The 18,288-nt window shown below is 45.1% G+C and overlaps 1 protein-coding gene across 3 annotated transcripts in view; it reads right to left on the minus strand.

The window, feature by feature from the left end:
* The window catches only part of TEP1 (telomerase associated protein 1), a 40,420-nt gene extending 22,594 nt beyond the window's left edge, over positions 1-17,826 (minus strand). For 2 of the 3 annotated variants that reach the window (XM_059913724.1, XM_059913725.1), the window contains exons 1-12: positions 17,651-17,826; positions 13,148-13,918; positions 10,573-10,755; positions 10,161-10,295; positions 9,245-9,406; positions 8,673-8,834; positions 8,297-8,371; positions 6,666-6,790; positions 6,294-6,451; positions 2,590-2,699; positions 2,055-2,145; positions 1,641-1,827 (exon numbers count right to left, since the gene is read on the minus strand). In XM_059913724.1, the coding sequence (XP_059769707.1) occupies positions 1,641-1,827; positions 2,055-2,145; positions 2,590-2,699; positions 6,294-6,451; positions 6,666-6,790; positions 8,297-8,371; positions 8,673-8,834; positions 9,245-9,406; positions 10,161-10,295; positions 10,573-10,755; positions 13,148-13,894 (2,135 nt within the window). In that variant the 5' untranslated portion in view covers positions 13,895-13,918; positions 17,651-17,826. Of the gene's footprint in view, positions 1-1,640; positions 1,828-2,054; positions 2,146-2,589; positions 2,700-6,083; positions 6,204-6,293; positions 6,452-6,665; positions 6,791-8,296; positions 8,372-8,672; positions 8,835-9,244; positions 9,407-10,160; positions 10,296-10,572; positions 10,756-13,147; positions 13,919-17,650 lie in introns of those variants that run through there. The other variant, XM_059913726.1, reaches the window with a different exon arrangement.
* Between the last annotated feature and the right edge of the window lie 462 nt (positions 17,827-18,288).

Genomic DNA, 18,288 nt, shown 5'->3' on the forward strand with positions numbered 1-18,288 from the left:
TACTGAAGCCCGCGCGCCTAGAGCCCATGCTCCACAACAAGAGAAGCCACCACCATGAGAAGCCCATGCGCTGCAACCAAGAGTAGCCTCCGCTCGCCGCAACTAGAGGAAGCCTGTATGTGGCAACAAAGACCCAATGCAGCCAAAAATAAAATTAATTAATTAAAAAGAGATTTAAGTAAATCTTAATAACTACATGTAATGTGTGTATGCCTTGTTTGGATCCTGATTTGAATAAACCTGTGAAATGATACTTTTGAGACAACTGGGAAATTTGAATATAGACTAGGTAATAAACGATAATACCAAGGAAGTATTTTCAGTTCCGTTAGGTATATTAATGACATTCTGATTATACAAGAAAATGTCTGTTTTAAGAGACACATGTGAAATATGGAGGGGTGAAATAAGATGTATCATATTATTTGGCATTTGTTTTTTTAAAACGTCTTCAAAAAAAAAAAAAAGAAGGGAAGAGAGGGATCAGGAAAGGAAGGCTGATAAAATCTAGATTTTCACTGAAAGTGGCTAACAGTTTCATGGGAGTCCATTATATTATTCTCATTACTTTTGTACATGTTTAAATTTTTTCATAATTTTTTTAATCTAGAGAATACAGCAGTCTCTACCAGTGCTATCCAGTAGAAATAAATTACAATTAATGAAATGAAATTAAATTGAAATTACACATGTAATGTAAGGTTTTCTAGCAGCCACATTTTAAAAAGTAGAAAGAAACAGGACACATTAATATTACATTTAATTTAGCCTTATATATATATTTTTTCACTTCAACATGTAATTAATACAAAAATTACAAATGAGATATTTTACATCCTTTTTCACACTGCCCCGAAATCTAGCACATCTCAGTTCCCATTAGCCACATTTCAAGTGCTCAATAGCCACCTGTGGCTAGTGGCTACCAAACTGGCCAGCAAAGACATCCTGTTTGGACTGCATCCTCAGCTTAATTCTTTAATGGCCCCATGTTCTGCCACTGATTCACTGATTCAGGCGAGTCCTGGCCACTGAGTCCTACTAGAAGGTTAGATGAGCCCTGCATTTGTCTTGAATGAAAATGAATGAAGATACTGTGGATGCATCTAAAAGGACAGAGTGCTGGGACTTCATCAAGCTCACAGAACAGGTTTTACGCCTGACTTTGAGTCTGCTTGATGATAACTATCTTTACATGTGTCAAAAGAAAAAGGAAAGTGAATGGGTCAGAAAATACACAGAGGAGAGAAACAAAAAGAAAAACAAACAGATATCACAGAGAAGAAAAAGAAAGAAAATGTGAACCAGAGCATAAGCAGAGAGGCACTATCATGTACTAATAGGAAGGGAAGTGCTACACAGGGTGAAGGAGTCCACAGAAACCAATAAGGCGATCACAGATAATAGAGTGGAGGCCCAAACACAGATTTTTGTTTCATGGTCTTTCTACAGGACAATGTTAAAGACAAGGTTTGCTGTGCGAGAGAAGGCTGGAAACAGGCAAGTCTCAGCCATTGGGATGACTGACAAGCATGTCTTTGCAGAATAAAAGCTGGGTTTCCAGATGACTCCCAAGCCCTTTCAGGGTGCCTCTTGTTGCCCACCCTTTGCTCCCAGATAGCACACACTCACACACACACCTGGCCTTGTGTATTTTCAGCTTCTTCCGCTTGAGCTGCCCATATATCACGGGGATCATCATTGCTGCCCGAAGTTCCCGACGACTTGGTTTGCAAAACTGCCCCGAATAGGCATACTTCTTGCCATATCTTGTGTTTTTCATTATTATCTGCTTTATCAGTTTTGTGTTGGAAGGAAGTGGCAACTCTGGGTGGCGACAGGTAAGTATGTGAGTCAGGCAGCTTCTATTCCCTCATCTTGTCTTCCCATCAGTGCCTGTCCTGAGTCCTGATCCTGTGGGCTGGCCTGTGTCTGACCTCTGCCCACCCCATACCCTGAGACTGGAAGGCAAGAGGCTGAAAATACCAGTGCTGCTGTCTCATCTATCCTCAGGCATGAGAGACAAACAGGAGTTGGAAGAAGAGAGATAATACCGTTCTTTTTGAGTTGAGCCTCAAAGTCATTGATGGAATCATGAGCATTAAGGAATCTGAATGGAAACTGCCGACTGTTGATCACTGACTTCTGCAAAGCAAGAGAGGGGTCATGAGCAGAGGACCAGGAAGCATGGGGAGCATCAGAGGCTCCAGGGACCAGGAAGATGAGATAACCACTCTAGTAGATCTGTGGGAAGGTGAGGAAGACCAAAATAGACGTTAGATAAAGGTGGGGAAGAATAAAGAAAGATGTCATGCGAGAATACGAGGAAAGGAGAGGAAGTAACAGAAGGTTCCCTGTTTCTTTTATATCAGACTCCCTCTGAAGTTAGTTAAATCACAGAAACGATCTCAGAAAATAAAAAGGAAAGTTCTTATACTCTATACTCAAAGGGATGATGAACCCCCAAACCTGTCTCCCTCAACCTATCTGAATCTCCGTATCTGTTTACAGCCCATATGGACAGAGCTTGGTGGCTATGACCTTCCCCAGCCACTAGGAGAAGGCTGGCTCCCTGCCCCTCACGCGTACAGCATGCTGGAGTCTCTGGAGCACAAGCTTGTGGTGGCGGGTGCTGATTCCAACCCGCAGCAGGTTGCGCAGATTCCGAAGCATGGCCATGAAGGGAAGCTTCCCACTGTCTGCGGAAGGTAGGACATAGGGTGAGAAAAGCAAACAAAGGATGAGTGAGAGAGGTCAGAGACCAAAGCCATGCAGAATGTTCTGGTTGGAGCAAATGAGGTACACACATATGATCTATCCTACCCAAAATGTTTTAAAGGTCTGGAAAGATAACAACTGGGTTGCCTGGGCTTGGAGCAAAACCTAATCAACACTGTTTATGGGATTAGCTATTTCAATAAACAACTTAGGGTATCACTTTTTCTGCTGGCTCCAGCCCTGAGATTGGGCTCAACAGGCAAAATACATTCTCTAATCCACAGTAATGATTTCCAAAGTTTTTAGATGGCTGAAGGAGAAACTTCCTAGTGTAATCTTATAAATTATATACACGTAGTACAATCATTAGTTAATATTTCAAGGCAGGATATACATTTAAAGTAAAGGTTCACCATTAACTGTAAGTGTAAATTGATATTTCAAATAGTCTTCTTGATAATTCTTAAGTTTTTTGGTCAATGTCTTGTATGAGCTGATTAAATAGTCATCATTTTTTATTTAAAGATAGGTGAGGGCTTCCCTGGTGGCGCAGTGGTTAAGAATCCGCCTGTCAATGCAGGGGACACGGGTACGGTCCCTGGTCTGGGAAGATCCCACATGCCGAGGAGCAACTAAGCCCGTGCGCCACAACTACTGAGCCTGCGCTCTAGAGCCTGCGAGCTACAACTACTGAAGCCCGTGCGCCTAGAGCCCGTGTTCCGCAACAAGAGAAGCCACCGCAATGAGAAGCCGCACACCGCAACGAAGGGTAGCCCCCGCTCACTGCAACTAGAGAAAGCCCGCGCGCAGCAACGAAGACCCAATGCAGCCAAAAATAAATATAAGTAAAATAAATAAATAAAATAAATTTAAAATTTTTTAAGTAAATTAAAAAAATAAAGATAGGTGAAAAAGGGACTTCCCTGGCGGTTCAGTGGTTAAGACTCTGCACTTCCACTGCTGGGGGCACGGGTTCGATCCCTGGTCAGGGAACTAAGATCCCGCATGCCACACGGTACAGCCAAAACAATTTTTTTAATTAAAAAAATAATAAAAGAAAAATAAAATAAAGATAGGTGAGAAAGATTCACCCTGAAGCAGAATTTCACTTCTGTCACTTTTTATTGTTCACTTGTCCCTGTGATATTAGTATTACCTTCAAGTCATAGTTTCTTTTTTTTTTTTTAATTATTTATTTATTTCTGGCTGCCTCGGGTCTTCATTGCTGCGTGCGAGCTTTCTCTAGTTGCGGCGAGCGGGGGCTGCTCTTCATTGCGGTGCACGGGCTTCCCATTGCAGTGGCTTCTCTTGTTGCAGAGCAGGGGTTCTAGGCGTGCGGGCTTCTGTAGTTGTGGCACGCGGGCTCAGTAGTTGTGGCTCACGGGCCCTAGAGCGCAGGCTCAGTAGTTGTGGCGCACAGGCTTAGTTGCTCTGCGGCATGTGGGATCTTCCCAGACCAGGGACCGTACCCGTGTCCCCTGCATTGGCAGGCAGATTCTTATCCACTGCGCCACCAGGGAAGTCCCAAGTCATAGCTTCTTAATAATCTTTTTAAGGCTTATGTCAATTTTAGAGGGTTAGTTTGGTTAATACTGAATAATAATTCTAAATCCATTTACAATTCAGAGATAAGCTGCAACAAGTCTCATTATGCAGAAACCAAAAAAGAGTGAGGGGGCCCCATCAATGCCCTTGTATTGTGGAACTCCTCCTCTTCCTCAATAAGCCTCAACTATCATACATGACACATAACCATGTAACATGAACTAAGTGACTACAGGGGTTCAATATGTATAGTAAACATTGGAAACATTCTTTCTTTTAGATAAAGGTCAACATAAATAGGAGGTGTGATATTTTTCCTGGCTACCACCCAGAGATGCATTCAGACTACATTACAGACCAGGCCTATTAGTCCCCACCCACATCCCAGGCACTAGCCCTACCATCAGCAGCTTTCATTGGGAAAGTGGTGGTACCTTTTTTAAGGTGATGTAAGTCTCATTTGAATTATAGCTAGAAAGCTTTAAGCCTGCTGGAAGTCCTGGGGTTCTCCGATCATAATACTTCTGATTTACAGACTGTGTAGAACAATTATGTTGTATACGCAATGTAAATGATGTGTGACAACTCATGAACTATTTCATCCTCTGTCAACTCATTAGTTTTGCTCAAATGTTGCTATGTATGAAAGATTTTCTAGATCACTTTGATAAGAGATTAAGTTCAATATCATATTTATTGACTAGATGAATAAATGAATGTTCATCCTACAGATTGAGAAATTCACTGATTTCATTCCAAATAATTCATTAATGAGTTGTTAATGAGCCTCTGGTTTCCAAAGAGGGATCTGTACATCTAATTATATTTTATCTTATATTTTATAGTTATATTTATTTTTATTTATATTTATTTTCATATCTATATTTATATAATTATATGTTATATAGTTCCTAAAGTACATAATTGATTAGTACATGTATAAAAATTTTTTAAATATATATATACATATATGCTGGTGTATCCCAAAAATTGTTCCTGCAATAAATGATCTAGTGGTCTGGAGACCACTGGTTTAGATTATGGGCATTGGTCTCAACCAAGATAAATAGCACAGTTTTAATTTTCAGAGGCAGAGGGAGGGAAGGGGAAATGATGCATACTAGAATCACCAACACACGCTGACTGCCATCCAGGCTCCTTTATCCTTCTCTACCCTAAGTTGTATCAAACATTGCAGAATAAGTTGTCAAGCATGTGTGTGTGTGTGTGTGTGTGTGCGTGTGTGTGTGTGTTTTAATTCCCATGTGATTCTGATACATACAGCACCAGTGACAACCCCAAAGTGGGAGGAACGATAAGCAGTTAAGCTTTTTGGGCTGCCCTGCGTACAACCTATAAATGGCAGCTTACAGAGCAATAAAAGCCAACTTGGGCTTCTGAAGCTCCAACATATGAAGTCCACAAAACTCAAGCAGTCAAAAGGGCTACAGTCAGGTATTTTTCAACAGAAGGAAGTTGACTTCAAAGATGAAAGAGGACATAAAAGAAAAAGTGGAATAGGAAGATCCTTCTACAGTTAAAAATAAACTAGCAAAAAAACAGACAGAAAGAGAAGACTGAAAGTAACTTGGTCTTCCCCATTTGAATTCTTTTTATCAGTGTGGGCAAATTACCTAAAACATCCATGTCCTAAAAAATGGGTTTTGGTGGAGATTCCAGTATGCCACGTACTAGTCCTACCTTGTTTGGATGAGTTACACCGATATTGACACAAGTGAAATCAGATAGAAGGTATTGCTTTTGTCATGTGTTGATAAAGGCCTGTGTATCACCTAACCACGTCTGGAATTATGACCTACCTATGATGCCAGTGCTACTCAAAGCAGGTGCCACTGTTCACTTTGGTGTGGTCAATGGCAGACCTGATAAATCCAATCATTTTCAGTGATGGAACTGCCAAGTAAGAGAATAACTGCACCATGCCATGGAAAGCTTCTAGTCAGGGTCCAAAATGTAGAGGCATGAATGAGGAAGAGAGGAAAGGAGTGTGACGGTCAAGGTTACTCTACCGATGAGTTCCTCCCAGACGGAAGCTTTGTTCCCCCACAAGCTCAGCTCTCGCTCCCAGGTCTCTGGCTTAGCAAGCTTCATCCGCTTCCCGGCTCTGCTAGAATCCCAGGGCCCCGGGAGGCGACTTCGAGAAAAGGCCTGTAGGTTGGAGGGGTATCTGGAACAGAGGAGGAAAAACTTATGATTTCAAAGCCAGCTGAAAATAACTGAGAAAAGGAATGGTGAGTCAGTCAAAGCCAGTGAGTCACATTTAAGGCCAGGTCTGCCCAAACTAATGTTGCTGGGGTCCAACTACAGGGATTGGGGCCATGGGTGTTGAAGAATCAGGGCATTACCCGGATGGAGCGTGTGCTCAGGGTGCATCTTCTCACCTGCAGCCCAGCAGGGCCTGGACAAGCTGTGCAGGCTCATGGATGTGCAGTCTCTGTACCAACTTCTTCAGGGTGAAACTTGGCTCATTGTTTTTCTCTGACACTGCACTGCAGGTTGCCTCAAACTGTGGAAATATCCACAAGTCCCACAGGGGTCATTCAATCTATGACCCTGGTCACTTTCTTCAGAAAACAAAAACCAAGACTATCCTATACCTATGGTAATTTCTTTCCCCAAAGTAGCTTTGGGCAAAGAATAGGAATAGAGGGCAAAACTCTCCAACAGCAAGAGCTTCTGTGATGAACATAACAGAGTAGGTCTATGGGGTCACCGTGTTTCATTTACACAAGGTTGAACTATCAATAGTTAACATGGGATGACTGGTTTGTGAAAAGCAAGATGGGGATTGAATAAACAGAAAACACCTTGTTCTTAGAGGGAGGGAGAGGGAAAAGCAGCTCTTATTTAAATCACTGAGACCTGGGGCTTCCCTGGTGGCACAGTGGTTAAGAATCCGCCTGCCAATGCAGGGTACATGGGTTCGAGCCCTGGTCCAGGAAGATGCCACATGCCGCAGAGCAACGAAGCCCGTGAGCCACAACTACTGAGCCCACGCACTGCAACTACTGAAGCCCACGCGCCTAGAGCCCGTGCTCCGCAACAAGAGAAGCCACCGCAATGAGAAGCCCGCGTACCGCAACAAAGAGTAGCCCCCGCTCGTCGCAACTAGAGAGAAGCCCGCGCGCAGCAACGAAGACCCAACGCGGCCAAAAATAAATAAATAAATAAATTTTAAAATAAATAAATAAGTAAATCACTGAGACCTGAAGCGTGTAAATGGAGGCATCAGCACAATGTAGGCTGTGAGGAGTTAAAAAATGAAAGAAGCTGGCTTTCAGAATCTTCTATGTTAGAAGAGCTAAGTTTGGGTTGTATTAATAGGATGAAGAGAAAAGACCAATGGACCAACTGAGGATGTGTTTTCTTGTAATACTAATATATTTTCCTAAAAATCTATTTTAATGATGATGATGATGAAATCATCACTTACTCAGTGCCAGGTATTGTCAGAAATACTTTAAATACAGTAACTGATTTAATCCTCACAAAAACCCAATGAAGAAGGTACTGCTACTATCCCCATTTTATATGTGAGGAAAATGAGACAAGAGAGAATAAGCCATTCGGCCAAGGTCACATAGCCAGCAACTGGTGGGGGGGGCAGGTGGGGAGATTGAAACCCAGATGGTCTGAATCCAGCTTCTATGCTCTTAACCGCTATGACCAGTGCCTTGTTATTAAAGTAGAAGAAAAAAACTTTGTTTGGTTTGTTTTTAAAACTTCCTATGGAAGGTGGATATTTCACAATGTTTTTAACTCACTTATCCAGCTGGATGTGCCATCTGTCAGTAAAGTATGACACCAAGGAGAGCAAAATGGAAATAAAAGGAGCCTTTTCCGGGGCTCTCAAAACCCCATAATCACAGCTGAGAATTATCCGGGTAGGACATTGGCATGTGCCTACCATACCCACTAATAGTATTTCTGGACCAAATGGAATTCCATTTCTAAATATTAGTTGAGAAAAGACTGCATGTGTACGTTTAGAACCCCAGAACAAGGCACTCACCATCCTCTGTTCATCTTGAAGAGGCCGAATGAACTTTGGCAAGTATTTCTGTGTCTCAGAAAATGTATGCTCCTTCTGTAGGGACAGGACAAGCCATTTCAAAAGGGGAAGTGGAGGGTGTCCCTAGAGAGACCCATTCCAATAGCCCTGAAGGCCCATCTCTACCACAAAGGAAACTGGCTGGGAAAGAGGCGGGCCCTGCCCTCTCTGCCCTCTGAGCTCTCCCCAGCTCCTCTGCATTTCTCTGACTCCTTCTATTCCTGGTGGTACAAACATGTCAGCTATTTAAGGAGGTCAGTGTGTTCCCTCACCCCTCTCACTTTCCAGGGGAAAAGGGCCTAGGGTGTGAATGACCAGGGTTGAGGCAGGGACTGACTGGAGGGCGGGGTGGCCGGCGGGGGCGCCTCTTGGCCCGGTGCTTCCGAGGGTTATACTTAGCCAGCTGGTACTCATCAAACTGGGCAAATTTGTCCGTCATCGCAGCACGCAGGCAGGCAGGCAGGGGCACCAGACTGTCCTCCTCTTCTCCAGTCAGGCGCTGTCAGAGAGACGAGAAACCATCAGGAGCGAGACCCTCCAAAACAAAATGAGAGCACTTCCTGGGGTTAAGTGACAGCACAGGATAGGAAGTCCCCAGCCCCAGCTCTACAACGACAATTTCTGTGGTCCTGGACCTGAGGGCAGACTTCTCAGATTCTTATTCTCTTCGCTGTAAACACGAGGTCTGGAATAACACCAAGTTTTCTCAAACTCAGTCCAACCCTTCTCAATTATCTTTTCCCTGTCGGGCAACTCAGCCTGGTACCAGGAGAAGCTGTCCTGTCTGGGCACCAGGGTTGAGGATAGCTGAGGGCAGGCCAAAGTGTCTGAGAATTTTCTCCACAGATGCAGTGAGCAAAGGAGAGGGAACCAAGTGAGGGTCAAAAGTCAGGGAACTGAATGCCATACCTGGTAGAACCTGGCTACCTGGATCCAATCAGAAGGCAGCTGGACAATGGCACAGAAATATCGTCGCAGGTAGGGGCGGCAGACTGGCAAGAAGGCAGCAATGGCCAAGACTTCGTTGGCCACATCCCGGACATTCAGCTGCTGCCTGGCGTACAGAGATGCCTAGGGCACAGGGTAGGGAGCGCTGGCCTCTCAGCCACTTCTGCACAGCACCATGCCATAAACGAATTTGCTTATCTAACCTGCCTGCATAAAACCTTTCCTGAGCCCTCCATATTGTCTGTAAATATAAAATCCAAGCCTCTTGGCTTGGCATTCTACATCTTCCATGATCTAGCCCTTATTCACCAGTCTTCTCCTAAGTCTACTTATCCCAATTTAAGGGCCTTTAACCTTGTCCTTTCCTGCTTTGGAAGACCTCCCACCATCAATGTCTATCAAAAACTTACCCAGGGTTCAAACTGCTGATTTATCCTGCCATCTTCCAAAGCTTCATAGGAAACATTTTCCCTCTCTTTTCTGCTTCTGAAACATTCACTATCTACTACTCCATTTGCATTTATTTAATATTTGGGATCGTTTTTGCTTCGCTAATAATACCATACACTCCCTAAGAGCCAGATCCAAGTTTCGTTTTATCTGTTGGTATAACCCTCAAGGCCTAGCATTGTGTACTTACCCTGTGTACCTACTAAATAAACAAACCCTAGGATACACTTTCTCAATCCTATCTTCCCCCACTCCTCAGAGAACCCTAGGGACTGGGCCTCAGGATCACCCAGAGATCCTACCGCCTTCCTAAGTAAAGTTCCTTCAGCCCCTAGTATAAAGCCGCTCACCATCCCCCTCACACACCACAACCAAACTCCCTCCCTCCTAACTTCCCACTCCCATCCCCTCTTTCATGTCACAATACCTTGAGTATAAATTCAGGCTCCAAGGGGGCAAGTTCACTACAGGCTTTGAGGAGGAAAGCCTGGGTAGAGTAAGCTGCATCATTTGTGTTTACATTTGACACCACAGTAGAACACAGAAAGCTCATTAGAACCATCTGGGAATTGGGAAAGAGAGGGAAGAAAGGAGAAAAGAGGTAATAAGGACCAACTTAAGCATCCACTCAGGCCAACTTCCAAAGACAGAGAGAATGAACCCAGATTCGGGCAGATGTTTGTCCGGCTGAGAGGTCAGAAAAGGGGATTAGGAAGTAAGAAACCAGAGTTCCTTCCCCTTCCATCTGTGGAGGGGACCAGCCTTTGGTGACCACTCCACCCACCTTCGCTATGCCCTCCCCTCCACCGTCAACCTCTCCCCAGCTCTGGGACTTTTACCTTCTTTTCCTGAAGGGCCTGGTCAGTAGGCTCAGGATGAGAGCCAGAGTCCCCAGGGGTGAGCTTCAGGGTCAGCTCTTCCACGTCCTCCTCCTCTCCCAAGCTTAGACTATAAAAAGGCATTTGAGCATCTGCCCATTCCTTGTCTTCTGGCTTTTTCTCTCCAGAAGAAGACCATCGCCCCTGGGGATAGTGAGAGTTATTAATCCCATCACTCACCCACAGCCCCTCATACAAGAGAGAGATCTGAAAGCAGCATCCAGGGCTAGGAAGAGTCCACATCTACCTTCTAGCACCTAAACTCTTCTCCCCTCACACCCCAGCATGGATCTGTCCAGTCTGACAAGAGTGATCTCTCAGTATCACACACACGCCCTTTCCCAAATCAACATTCTGAGCCTTTGCTCAGATGCTTCATGATCTTCCGGCTGCTTTCATCTCCTTATTGATGTCACAGCTTAGGAGCCTGGGGCCCTTCACAACACACCTCCCAAGAGGCTATTAAGGTATTTTAGAGTCAGAAGAAAAAGCGCCAAGTCCCACATCAATCGCCCAGCAATCGTGAGCTTACCCTCTGAGCCTCAGCTTCCTCATTCCCTGCCACCTACCTGATGGGGCTGTTACAAGATTAAATGGGGTCATGTATGTATGACTCTTTGCAAATTGCAAAGCCCTAAATAAATGTAAGATGGCAGTAGCTGTAATCCTGACAATGACCCTATGAAGTGGATTTTCATTGATCTCATCTTAAAGGTGAGGAAATTAAAGCTTCAGAAGGTTAAGAGTCTTTGGGTAGTATAGGCATTTTCACAGTATTGATTCTTCCAATCCAAGAACATGGTATGTCTCTCCATCTGTTTGTGCTGTCTTTGATTCCTTTCATCAGTATCCTATAGTTTTCTGAGTACAGGTCTTTTGTCTCCTTAGGTAGGTTTATTCCTAGGTATTTTAATCTTTTTGTTGCAATGGTAAATGAGACTGTTTCCCTAATTTCTCCTTCTGATCTTTCGTTGTTAGTGTATAGGAATGCAAGAGATTCCTGCGTATTAATTTTGTATCCTGGGACTTTACCAAATTCACTGATAAGCTCTAGTAGTTTTCTGGTGGCCTCTTTAGGATTTTCTATGTATATCATGTCATCTGCCAACAGTGACAGTTTTACTTCTTCTTTTCCAATCTGGATTCCTTTTATTTCTTTTTCTTCTCTGACTGCCATGGCTAGGACTTCCAAAACTATGTTGAATAATAGTGGCGAGAGTGGACCACTCTGGAGAAGATGTGGAGAAGAGGGAACCCTCCTACACTGTTGGTGGGAATGTAAATTGATACAGCCACTATGGAAAACAGGAAACTAAAAAATATTAATAGAACTACCATATGACCCAACAATCCCACTCCTGGGCATATACCCAGAGAAAACCATAATTCAAAAAAATACATGCACCCTAATGTTCATTGCAGCACTATTTACAATAGCCAGGACATGGAAGCAACCAAAATGTCCATCAACAGAGGAATGGATAAAGAAGATGTGGTACATATATACAATAGAATATTACTCAGGCATTAAAAGGAACAAAATAGTGCCATTTGCAGAGACATGGATAGACCTAGAGACTGTCATACAGAGTGAAGTAAGTCAGAAAGAGAAAACCAAATATCATGTGGTGTTGCTAATGTATGGAGTCTAGAAGGATGGTACAGATGAACTTATTTGCAAGCCAGAGGTAGAGGCTCAGATGTGGAGAACAGACTTGTGGATGCCAGAGAGGGGGAAGGGGAGGTGGGATGAATTGGGAGATTGGGATTGACATATATACACTACTGTGTATAAAATAGATGACTAATGAGAACCTACTGTACAGCACAGGGAACTCTACTTAATACTCTGTGGTGACCTAAATGGGAAGGAAATCTAAAAAAGAGGGGATGTGTATATACGCGTTAACTGGTTCGCTCTGTTGTACAGCAGAGGCTAACACAACATCGTCGAGCAACTATACTCCAATAAAAATTAATTTAGAAAAAAAAAAAAAAGGTTAAGAGTCTTGCCCAAGGTTGAGTGGCTTATAATTGGCAAACATGGTAGAGGGCTCAGATTTGCCTTTCCCTCAGTCCAAATCTCAAGTCTACATAGAAGGAATGTGTGTTTGTCTACCGATCCTGACCTGTATACTAAACGTGCTTATATAGATGTGTACAAGCGGACGTGTGTCTGCACATGCACACACAGGGAAGTGGTACTGTAGTTGTTTCTCATGCCTTGTAAGATCTCAAAAGCACTTGATTGACTCTGCTAGTGCAATAGTATATCAGCTCTCCTCCCAAGCAGAGGCTTTCCAAGGACAAAACCTACTTATGCTCTATTGTCCAGAGTCTCTGCACTAGATAAGCAATAAGAGTAATGATGCTCATGAAGACAGCCCTCGGGTAAAAGACGCCTCAGGAAGAGGCTCTGAGGAAAGAAGGTACACAGACACAGAGCAGCACAGAGGGACACTGTGGCACTGAAAGCTAGTGACTAGACATTCTAACAGACATGGCTACAGTGAAGACAACTGTTTGGAGCTATTACCAAAGCTGCTTCCTGAGCTCTCTCTGTGGCAGAGATGGTTTTCAAGACCCTGGGGCAGGTCAGAAGGCCTAGACCCTCAGAGAAGCACTGAGCCCTTGAGGCTGGAGGCTCAGAGAGCAGGTGGTTGCTGGCACTCAGGCTGCACAGGTCAGATTGCACCATGTGAGGTATCTGGAGACTCTGGGTTAAGGGGCTGGTGGACACAGTGCTCTTCAGAATTGGGAGTGTGGCCAGGCACCGGTTCTCCAAGGAGAGGATGTCTGAGTGGGCAGACACATGCCCATGTGGTTTCTCCAAGGTCTTCAGGTCAGGGAGTGTGGCCAGGCACCGGTTCTCCAAGGAGAGGATGTCTGAGTGGGTAGACCCATGCCCATGTGGTTTCTCCAAGGTCTTCAGGTCAGGGAGTGTGGCCAGGCACCGGTTCTCCAAGGAGAGGATGTCTGAGTGGGCAGACACATGCCCATGTGGTTTCTCCAAGGTCTTCAGGTCAGGGAGTGTGGCCAGGCACCGGTTCTCCAAGGAGAGGATGTCTGAGTGGGTAGACACATGCCCATGTGGTTTCTCCAAGGTCTTCAGGTCAGCAAGTGTGGCCAGGCACCGGTTCTCCAAGGAGAGGATGTCTGAGTGGGTAGACCCATGCCCATGTGGTTTCTCCGAAGTCTTCAGGTCAGGAAGTGTGCCCAGGCACCGGTTCTCCAAGGAGAGGATGTCCAGGTGGGTAGACACACGCCCATGGAGTTTCTCCATGGCTGGAGCCCAACCAGTATATGCCTAGAAGGAGAGAAAGGCAGGTGATGAGCAGCTGGCTGTATTGGGAGTACATGCGTACTGGGACTAAATCTTTCCCATAGTCCTCCTGGTAATGCCAGTGACCTGAAGGCAGAAAACAACCAATATTTGTTTTTCCAGGACTGGGTTCATTCCAAGGATGTATACAGGGAGTATTCTAAGGGAAAGGAGTAGGGAAAAGGTAAGGTAGAAGCTTAAGAGTAAGGAAGTTTAAAAAACAAAAAAAGGGACTTCCCTAGTGGTCCAGTGGGTAAGACTCCACGCTCCCACTGCAGGGGGCCTGGGTTCCATCCCTGGTTGGGGAACTAGATTCCGCATTCGTGCCGCAACTAAGAGTTCACATGCCGCAACTAAGAGTCCACATGCTGCAACTAAAAGATCCTGCATGCCGCAACTAAAAGATCCTGCATGCCGCAACGAAGACCCGGCCCAGCCAAAATAAATAAATAAATAAATAAATAAAAAGTAAGAGCTGGAAAGGAAAGGAACATGTCTTCACATGAAGGGGTAAAGGAGAACCCCCAGGGCTATCAGTATGATCCCAACTTAGCACAGGAGCCATACTCGTAATCTGGACTCTGGATTCTTAGCTCCAGAGAAACAAACATTTTGATCAAGTTGTCTATACTCACCACCTCAACTTCCTTGCCTCCTACTCACTCTTAACCAACTAAATGGGATTCTTTTTCCACTATTCCTCCAAGGCTGTCCTCTTAGGTAACTAATGGAATTCTTCTTACTATAAGAATAGACATATCTTGGAGCTTACCTTACTTCATCTCTCAAGTAGAATATGACCCTGTGATCACTGTCTCACTGAAACTCTCTCCCTTTGACTTCCACGGTGCTGTCCCGGTTTTCCTCTTACAACCCTAATCACAGCTTCTTGGGGGGTTCTTTCTCTACTCTTCCTTGAATGTTGATGCTGCTTAGAGCTCTTTTCTAACGCTTCTATATACTTTCCCAGGGTGGTCTCACCTACTCTGTTGCTCCACATAACACTGCTATGCTGGCAACTCACATATTTATTCCTTGACCTAGATCTCATCTGAGCTTCATACTCATTTATCCATTCCCCTGTTGGACATCTCCACTTGGATGACTCAAAGGTACCCAAAACTCCGTAGATCTCAAATGTATCATCTTTCTACCTCTTCTCCAAATCCATTCCCCCTCATTGCCCCCTATGCTTACAAGGGTTTGGTATAAAATAGGCTTGAGTTTGAATCCTGATGGGACCTTGGGCTAGTTCCTTAAACTCTCTGTGCCGCGGTTTCATCACCTACGAAACTGAAATAAATGCCCACCTCATAGAGTTGTATAGGAATAAATAAGAAAAAATATATCAAGCACTTAGAGTTAGTAAGTGTGCAATAAGTGGAAGCTATTATTATTTATTATTGTTATCATCCAATAAATTACCAAATCCTATTGATTCTACTCCCTTAGTGTCTCCCAGATCTATCCAATTCTCTCTGTTCTGCCTGCCACCGTCATCGCTGAAACCCTCCAATCCACGTGGCACACAGTATGTAGATCTGCCTAAAGGAGCTCCCAATACATACCCCAGCCACCATGTACAACACCTTGTCTATTTCATCATAATAAAAATGTATCTTGTTAGCCCATTTGCCTACTTGTTCACGGCTTCTCCTAAATAAAATAAAACTCCCTGAGGGTCAGGGCTCCTGTGTCTTGTTCACATCTGCATGCCCAGCATCACACACATAACCTGGCTTCTGACCTCCCAGCCTCACCTCTTACTGCTACTCCCATCTAACGTTAAACTTGAACCATACAAATTGTTTTCAGCTTATGAATTGCCAAGGTATCTCTTGACTCTGGACTTTGCACAGGCAGAGGCCTAGAACATTCTTCCTTCTACCAAACCACCCCCCTTCCCCAGCCCCTCCTTTACTAGGCCAAATTCTACTTCCCTCTCGCTCTGAAGGCCTCAGTTTAATAGTCAGTTCCTCCAAGGAGCCTCAGGTGACACCCAGCCCCCCGTCTGGTACAGGTGGTCCTTCTATGTTCCCACACTGTACTTCCTCTAGCATAGAACACATCCTCTATATCGTAATTGCCTGTTCATTTGTCTTTCATCCCCCCAGACTATAAGTTCCTGAGCACAGAGACTCTTTAGCCTTGTTCACCATTGTTGCAACAATGTCTAGTCAGTGGGATTCAGAAGCTTTTGAGAATCTGGTGAAAGCCATGGAGCTTTTTCACAGAAAAACATGAGTATATACTACTTTGCATTCAATTTTCAGGGAGCACACCCATGGATCTCCTAGAATCTCCACTAACTGCAAATTAAGAACCTCTGCCTGAGAGGATGCTTGAATTTATATCATTAGGAATGTACATACTCTCTTATTTGGACAAATGCTTATCTCCTATTTACATTTATGTGTTTTAGGAATAAGTATGTTGTTAAGTCAACTGCTTAATCCTTAATATGCAAGAGCTTACGGACAGGAATGTAGAATACTTCCAAGAAGACTTGAATGGACTGACAATCCAGAACCAGAAAGGACAATGGATATCTCACTGAACATCAGTGCAGGCAAAGTGCATCAAGAATGATGGCCTATATAGGCTTGTACATTTCCCGCATGTCTTTGCACTATATAAGCCCCCAGCGAAAGGACTGGGGAATCTCAGAATCGACTCAAGATTTTCAAAAGAATGAGTCTCATAACAAAAATTAAGTTAACAGGGCTTCCCTGGTGGCAGAGAGGTTAAGGATCCGCCTGCCAATGCAGGGGACACGGGTTCGAGCCCTGGTCTGGGAAGATCCCACGTGCCACGGAGCAACCAAGCCCGTGTGCCACAACTAAGCCCGTGTGCCACAACTAAGCCCGTGTGCCACAACTACTGAGCTGGGCTCTAGAGCCCACGAGCCACAACTACTGAAACCCGTGTGCCTAGAGCCCATGCTCCGCAACAAGAGAAGCCACTGCAAGGAGAAGCCCGTGCACCGCAACAAAGAGTAGCCCCCGCTCGCTGCAACTAGAGAAAGCCCTCGTGCAGCAACAAAGATCCAACTCAGCCAAAAATAAATAAATTTTTAAAAAAGAAAAAAAAATTAAGTTAACAGAAAAATAGTTACATGTTTTTCACACCCTGGTGTTTGTGAAGGGAGATTCAGCTGACCTACAAATGAAAAGTAAAAGTCTCTACAAATTAAAATTAAAAATCCCCATCTCTAATTCCATTCTCCAGGGATAACCACTGCTAAGTTTTATATGAAGAGTTTCAGACACTTTCTATGCATATACAAATATACGTATAGGTCTGTACCTTCCCTTCCCCCATATCCAGCACCACCCCCCTTTTTGTTTTGTTTTGTTTCGTTTTCCACAAAGAGGATCATACTTTAGACACTATTCTGCACTTAGTATGCCTTGGAGACCTTGCCGTGTTAACACATTAATAGCCACCACACTTTTAAGTTGGCTGTGTGACAGCCTACCCTGCTTAAGCACAGCCCGGGTTTCCGTTCCAAGCAGCACACAGAGCAAGGAAGAGCGACCCATTCTCACTTGGTCTCTTCCACCTTCTTCCTGCGTCCTTCTATCCCCGGGCCCTCCCTTTCCCTCATCCTTCCCACTCCCCCTTTCACACACCACACCCGCTCCCGGAGCTGCCGGAGGTGCAGGGCCGAGGCACCCCTCCCGGCGCCCGCCCCGCCGAGTCCCGGGAGGTCACTACCTGGCCGCGCTAGGCCTTCCCCACCGGCCCCGGCGGCCGAGCCCACGCCTAGACCCGGGGCCAGGGCCAGCTGCTGCCGGCGCTCGACCGTCCCCGGAGCCACCCGGGCCTGGAGCAGCTGGCTGTCACGCGGGGCCGCTCGGTCCTCGCCAGCAGGAAAAGGACCGGACTCTCGGCTCCGTGAGTGGGTGGAGTGGAAGCCGGAGGTGGGGCCGGGCCGGGAGCGGGGAGGAGACGGCGCGCCGCCGCAGACGCGGGGCGGGGCTGTCGCGGCCCGCGGGGAGGAGAGATGCGCGGCTGGCGACGCCTCTTTAGAGAGGGCGTTGCAGCCTTTTCTGGGGCCAGAGGTTAGTCCCACTCCCTACCGCCGCCTTTCCCCTCCCTCCCCACTTCCTCGTCCTCTTTTCTCCTGTCCCTCAGGTTTCCTCTTGTACCAAATTCCGCTCTTTTGCTAAATTTCCTCTCTTTTGTAATATCTTCCAACACCATTTCTTGAAAAAGATTTTGGCATGTTCGCTGCCGATCTGGACACCTTTTGTCCTGGTATCAAATAGTATAGTGGGACTCTTAATTCATGCGAAAGTTACTTGGTGAAAATAGAAATAAAAGGAGACGGAAAGCGTAAAGCAATGGCCTGT

This window comes from Balaenoptera ricei, chromosome 2 (genome assembly GCF_028023285.1).
Source record: "Balaenoptera ricei isolate mBalRic1 chromosome 2, mBalRic1.hap2, whole genome shotgun sequence".
In the NCBI taxonomy this organism is placed as follows: domain Eukaryota; kingdom Metazoa; phylum Chordata; class Mammalia; order Artiodactyla; family Balaenopteridae; genus Balaenoptera; species Balaenoptera ricei.